General features: G+C 43.8%; 1 protein-coding gene across 1 annotated transcript in view; it reads right to left on the minus strand.

Annotated features, from left to right (window-relative positions):
• Positions 1-4,553, minus strand: part of atp2c1 (ATPase secretory pathway Ca2+ transporting 1) — a 42,041-nt gene extending 37,488 nt beyond the window's left edge. The window contains exon 1 of the mRNA XM_070835373.1: positions 4,464-4,553. Within this exon, the coding sequence (XP_070691474.1) occupies positions 4,464-4,487 (24 nt within the window). The 5' untranslated portion in view covers positions 4,488-4,553. The remainder of the gene's footprint in view (positions 1-4,463) is intronic.
• Between the last annotated feature and the right edge of the window lie 2,860 nt (positions 4,554-7,413).

Consider the following 7,413-nt stretch of genomic DNA (forward strand, 5'->3'; position numbering starts at 1 on the left):
TCCAGCACCTTCACACTGCTCAGACACACACCTGCCCTCCCTTTGGCAGGTACACAACAAGAGCAAACACCCCCCCCACCTCCACCGCTCAGTCTCAGGATTAAATGACACCATTTATATTTTTCATATGATTCACATCCTGAACGCCGCCTCACATCCTGGTTATGGTCTTATTATTCAGGATAAGCTGCTTACAGGCGTCTCTGTGTCCCACTCAACCGGAATAAACAATGTGTTAGCTTAGCAACAGAGCCGGCGCACGGCAACACAACCCACCATTATCTGCTTCCTACTGAAGCCTGCAGACTTTCAGCGGGTTCCTCAGTCTGCTGCGAATCATACAGATAATAAAGAAAAAGTAAAAGCACTGAGCTCCACAGCAGGAGGTTCACGGGCACCACGGTGTCTAATTCTACTCCATTTTTATTCTATACATGCATCAAATATATTGATTACAAAATATATATTTTGATGATGATCATTACAGACAGGGATGGGATAGATGTTCAATGACCAACTGAAACAAGAACTATTTAAATAGCTCAACACAGCTCCTGTTATTCAGCGCAATATTCCACTTTTAATGACTACTCTCATCAGAGCACTCATTTGTAAATCAGCCATTGTCTCAATCACACCTGATGCAACTACTCAAGGGCCTCACTAGCTGCTTCAGGTGTGACTGGGACAGAAAACATCAAGCACTCTAAAGGTTTGTTCACAGCGACGTCTGGTCGCATGTTAGAAATATGAGGACGTCCAGAGAATTTAAAGGATAAAAGGACAAAACGAAAGCAAAGACACTGAATGTTCCTAGAAATACTGTTGGACAAAACCCCTGGAGAGACCGTAAAAGACCTGCACTGAGGTTTCAGCTCCTACAGTGAGGCGCATAGTAAACACCGAAGGTCTCCATAGACGTTCACCACTACTGACCCAGAAGCACAAGACAAGTCAGCTCCAGTGTGCTTGAAACCATAGAAATAAGCCACAGACGCTTTGGGATTCTGTTCAGCTGAGCGATCTGTGGATCAGCGGCAGGTCTGGAGGAGGAACAACACTGAAAAGCACTCGTGGCGGGGGCTCGGTGATGCTCTGCGGCTGCTTTGCTTCTTCTGGCTCTGGAAACGTGCAGCGTTTGGAGGTGGTGAAGATGGATTCACTCAAGCATCAGGAAATCCAGGAGAAAACGTCAGGCCGTCTGTGAGGAAGCTGAAGCTTTGGACGGGACGGTGATCCCAAGCTTCCCTCAAAGTCCACCGAGGTTGGCTTCAGTCTGGAAGATACCAGAGTGGTCGTCACAGTCGCCTGACTTTGAAGAAGCTGGTTGCAGCACACAAACCCAAGAACATCAGAGAGCTGGAGGCTGCTGTTGATGAGGAATGGGCTCAGAGTCCTGAGTCTGGCTGTGCATCATGTTTGCAGCAGGTCAGAGCAGCAAAGGGTGCTCTGCTGAGCACTAGAGATGCAAACACACCTAATTTGCAACATCATCAACTGATCAGTTTCCAGTGTGCGCCTACACAGGGGCTTTAGCATCAAGGCAATTGTGTTATTATTTCTTGAGTCTCATCATCGACAGTGGATGAAATGACAGGAAATGTATCCGGCATTTGGTTTCCTTCAGCTCTACCACGTACTCCCCATGTGCACCTCAGGCTTGCCCTGTCCACGTCTCCTCTAACAGCCAATCTCTGAATAGTTCACAGTGACTATCGAAGAGTACTTTTGCTTTCCCGAATATCTAAAGCTGCCACGATAGATGCAATATTGCAATACCGTGTTACTGACGAGCCACATTCCCATTTAATCCAAATACTGTGTGCCTGGTGCTGCTGGTGAGCGAGCACTGGGAGTCTGACGGCTGTAGCTGACCGGGATGCACAGCAGGATTAGTGATGATGAAGCTCATGGAGGAGAGCCGGAGTCGCCGTGGTGTAACAGCAGTAACACCACGGCATCATGGGTAAGACTGAGGACAACAGGAAAACACAGAGTCTGTTTAAAGAGGTCATCTCACACGGTTGCTTTGCATGCTGCCAATGATTGGAACAGTATTGATTATTTCTACCTGCCTGTCCATTGGTTCCTGTTTGCTCTGATGAAGGTCCGCTAGGCCAAAGGCTGAGCAGTCCTACTGACTCACTGTGCACAAGCCTTTTTCATCAGTTTGCTATTTTTATGCTTCCAGCATCCTCACACAGATTCAGCCAGGTGCAGCCGTCTGCCACATGTAAGGAAGGAGGAACATTCAGAACATTCCCTGTTGGCTACCTGGCCGACTATTTCTGAGTTTCTGGCTCTGCCGCACATGTTGTCATCGTAAAAGTGACACAACAGCTACTGATAAAACGACAAGCAGGACTCCATAACATTATTAAGGCAATATCACAGGAGCTGCCGTAAAGTGGAACGGGTCAGGTCAGCGGAAAAAGATGTAAAATCAGCTCCATGTGACGACAGAACAGATGGCTCAAAAAAAAAAACAGATCAACATCAGTGCGTTCGTTCACGTCAGCTCCTGTGATGTCGGTTTAATACGGTTCTGCAGAGCCACAGGCGGCTGTTACACCGTCTGTGGCTACCAGAGGCCAAAACACTGACAGGCTTCACCTCCAGCACCCCGAGGTTCAAGGCCTGTCTGTCAGAGTCGAGTCGACGTTCGTCTCTTACTGTTTTAGGTGACTTTTTTTGTTCCCACATCGTGCAAATAGTCCATGAAAACATCACTATTATATACTATACAGCACTATTTTAGCACCTGTGTTCGGGGCTTGGCACCACTCAAGTCAGCTGATTGGTTTGAAGAACGGTGATGTTGGTGTTGTGAGGGGTTCGTTTGGAACCAACAAAACATTTGAGAGACAAACAATATCACAATCAAACTAGACCAGCAGCTCCTGTGTCCTGTGAGCTTAAATCCCTGTTTTAGTGAATGGAGTCTGGCGTGAGTGCAGAGAGCGATAGAACGGCTAGCCACCAGATTCATTTTAACATGCAGAGCACAGGTCTAACGCTGCGTTTATCAGTTCGTTTGTTTGAGTTTTGTGCATTATGCAAATGTAATGTTGGATCCAAACAGACCCTTTAAGTCACCAAAGTCACACAATAAAATAAACAAACCGACTGATTGAGGCAGCAGTAGACCAGAGACCTGTGTAAAATCCCTGTTTTAGTGAATGTAGTCTGGTGTGTGTGCTGTTTGTGGTTAAACCAAAAGGATCTTCCAGGTCTCTCTCTGTAGGGATCCTTTCCATGATGCTGTCACACACTTAGAATAACACTCTGAGCCTGTCAGTGGATCAAACAAGCTCTTTTAGTGGACGTACTACATTGTATTGCTCTGTTCAAAACCACCAGACTCCATTGACAAAAATACTAATTTTATCTTGCAGAGCACAGAGAGTTGCTGTCTACTGCTGCCTCTATCATTTAGTTTGTTTTTTGTTATTGTGCGAATTTGGTGTTTTAAAGGGTTGGTTCAGGTCTAACACAGTATTGATTAACACACAATAACACAAACAAACTAATGAATCAAGACATAACTCCCATGTCCTGTTCTCTAAAATCCCTGTTTTAGTGAATGTAGTCTGGTGTGTGTGCTGTTTGTGGTTAAACCAAAAGGATCTTCCAGGTCTCTCTCTGTAGGGATCCTTTCCATGATGCTGTCACACACTTAGAATAACACTCTGAGCCTGTCAGTGGATCAAACAAGCACACAGTCACTTTACCTCTTTTCTACGTGTCCACAGGAGCTTTACGTGTCAAATGAGGTCAGTAAAATAAACCCCAGAGGACCAAAACAGTTTTTATCTTAATGTCATGTGACTGTTGGTGTGTGACATGAGTTAAACACACACACACACACACACACAAGCAAACAATAACCTCATTCAAATCCACCTGCAGTCAGTGAACTGATTTTAACTGTTAACACGCGCTCCTAATTTATAACCTGAACTTTCAGGGCATCATGTCAGCCAGCACCCCCCACCTGCAGCATCACACACACACACACACACACACGGGACATTTATGTTAGCCTCTGTTAGCTAGCTAGCTAGCTAGCTACCACCGCCGGTTAGCTAACAGGTTCCGACCCACCTCGGACGGGCGGACGGACGGGCGGTGGAGAAGACAGAGACCGAACATCTTCACTCCTTCACCACCAACAACCCCCGCTGCCTACCAGCCGTCCACCGCCATGTCAACAAGCACCAACGGCTAACCAACGAGCTAACCTCGGCGTCCCCCGGTGACAGCAGCCGGCTAACGGCGGACCGGAGCTCCACTCCGGGGGTGAACTAACCAAACAAACCGGCCGCCTGGCTCCCACCGCGGCGCGGCTCTCCACCTCCGCGGGCTCCCGCCTTCAAAATGAGCTCGTTTCATGAGCAGCGAGCGGGATTCTGCCTTAAAACGGCTCCTCCGCCCGAGAGGAAGTCGGTTATTGTTGAACTTACCAGCGGCTCCCGTTTCTTCAGCATCTTCCGTGAAATCCCACCGCGGAGCGTCTTTCTCCGTCAGAACAGCGGCCACCATGACAGCTTCACTGACGGCAGTGAGCGCCGCGCTTCCGGCCACACTGTCAAAATAAAAGCAGGGGTGGGCCGGAAGTGATGGGCTCTTTTCGAAATCTATTGTTATGATGAGAGGTGGAAGAAGTGCTGAGATAGTTTACCATAGTGAAAGAGACGAAAGCACAAATACTCTGTAGTTATTCTATAACAGAAATACTGTACTCTACATTATACTGCACCAAGACAAGATATAACGTGTTATGATAATAATGATAAAGCACTTACATACATAAGATGCAGCTCAAATTTCTTTACAAGACAAATAAGACAGCTATTAAAGACACTACAAGCAAAATGTAGCAATGAATTAATAAAATAAAGCAGCATGACAGAGAATTCATTCTCAAACTCGTCCCAAAAATGTGACCACATCACCGCTGGTTTAGTTTTCTTGCATCGGCTGTTGGTGTCATTCAGGATTAATTTCAAAATTCTTTTAATTGCTTTTAATTTTCTGTGAGCCAGGACGCAGACGGAGATCCTCTGTCGGGGTTGTCTCAGAGCCAGAGCCAGCGCTGTTATTGGCTTCTGGTTTTAATTCTTTTCAGCTGTTCAACTACATGTTCTGCAAACTTTATATTTCATTATCAAACTGCTCAAATCTACTGTAAGCATGAATATCCTCTATGTGGGACAATGACTGCTTCATTGATTTATTGGTCTGAAATCAATAATTTCCACAAATGTAAAATCAGAAATGCACAAATGAAAAATTTGGGCTGTTACATAAGATTACATACATAGATACGAATCATCCCAGAATCCTCAACACATGGCGTCAGTTTGACAAAATAACCCCAACTCAAGGTCAATTTACTGGCTTTTTTTTTTAGGCTTTCTGCCAGATCACACAGTCTTCTTCGGCTGAGTGAAGTTTGCCCGCTGGGTGCTCATGTGTGGCAACCTCGGAAACACCCCCATCACCACGACAACCGAGCAAACTCCATCCTGTTACGGACGAGGACCGTGTGAGACGACAGAAAGTTCTGGAAAAAGCTAGTAAGTGGAGTTTGAGTTGGGACGATATTTGTTGCGGTTTCTGCGCTTTTATTTTGAATGCCAGACCGTCTGACTTCCGGTTATGTTCCGGTTCACTTCACGCAGCGTCGGTCTTCAGTGCCAGAAAGTTCCGTTTGCTCCGAACAAAGATCGTTTCTGAAGAAAGAGATGATTTACTCTGTACTGAAAAGCATCAGCCAGAAAGACTAACACTGATTCTTACTGTTTTATCACAATATAATTCATAATCTAGACATTATTAGATGAATTGATTAGTTTAATTAGCATTTTTCCAATGAAAACATTGAATGAAATAATAATGAATAAACTGACCATAAAATGTATCTGTAAATAAATCTAAATATGACAGTATATCGTACTTATTTATTTCAAATTAAATGTAAAATTAAAAAAATTGAAAATGTATTGATGTGTCTTCTTAAAATAATTCTAGTTTTTCTCTACAAAGTTTGAAGGCCACATCTTAAAGGATAACTCCAGTGTTTTTAAACCTGAGACTTGTTCCATATTTTGGCGTGTAAATTACAAGTAAGTACAAAAAAGGTTTGGAATTGGTCCAGCCGTTACATCACTCTTTTTAAAGCCACCAGATTCCATTTACAGAAACAGTCATTTTAACATGCAGAGCACAGGTCTAACGCTGCGTTTATCAGTTCGTTTGTTTGAGTTCCTGTGCATTATGCAAATATAATGTTGGATCCAAACAGACCCTTTAAGTCACCAAAGTCACACAATAAAATAAACAAACCGACTGATTGAGGCAGCAGTAGACCAGAGACCTGTGTAAAATCCCTGTTTTAGTGAATGTAGTCTGGTGTGTGTGCTGTTTGTGGTTAAACCAAAAGGATCTTCCAGGTCTCTCTCTGTAGGGATCCTTTCCATGATGCTGTCACACACTCAGAATAACACTCTGTTATCTGAGTTATCCTTTAAACAACATTTCTTTGTAAGTGTGTCCTTATATGTGGGGAAAAAAAGCTCTGTGCCGTCTTTCTACTGAGGACACAGTAACGTTCTCTGAGCGACTCTTTGTTCCACAACAGGAAATCAGTGCTGGTCAAGTTGTTGTGAATTGTTTGTGGTGGACGTTCATGGTCCCTGGGTGATGTCCTCTCCTGCAGCACCACCCTGAGGGCAAACTCAAACCTAAGCACTCCAAAGAAGTGGAAAATATCTGCACATGTGAATGTTGGAGGGCGACACAATCTAGCAGCTTCTTACTGGTATACTTATTTATGGATGGAGCTGTATCTCTAAAGGAGGTGCTCCACATTATAACCTGAAAATGTGTTGTTACTATTTTTCATTCCTGGACACTATCAGTATTTAGAAGTAGAAATAACAGCATTAGTTAAAAACATCAGTGTGAATAAATCCACACATGCAGATAAAAATTAAAAATACATAATTCACAGACTTTTATCAGTTAATTAAGACAAACTAAAGGAAAAGTTTGTACCTTTTGTCCACAGATGACTGAGTGTAAACATCTAATTCCTTTAAAAAAGAGAGGAAATGAGGGTTTGGGATGATTAACTGTGCATGTTAATATGATCTTATTACACTTTACCCCACAGACCATGAGGGGACTGAACTCTGTCCTGATACACTTCACCTTTACACTACGTTCACATCCAGTTACTTCCTGTTTACATCCAAGCACATATGATTAAGTAAACACACATCCCAACTACTTCCTGTACACAAGCTCTTACCTACCTACAATATATCTGATATATATGTTTGCAATATTTTATCTTATTTGATATATTTTATCTTCTGCACTATCTTGTGTCCCAGATCATCGTATTTA

Source organism: Pempheris klunzingeri, chromosome 8, assembly GCF_042242105.1.
Source record: "Pempheris klunzingeri isolate RE-2024b chromosome 8, fPemKlu1.hap1, whole genome shotgun sequence".
Classification (NCBI taxonomy): Eukaryota; Metazoa; Chordata; class Actinopteri; order Acropomatiformes; family Pempheridae; genus Pempheris; species Pempheris klunzingeri.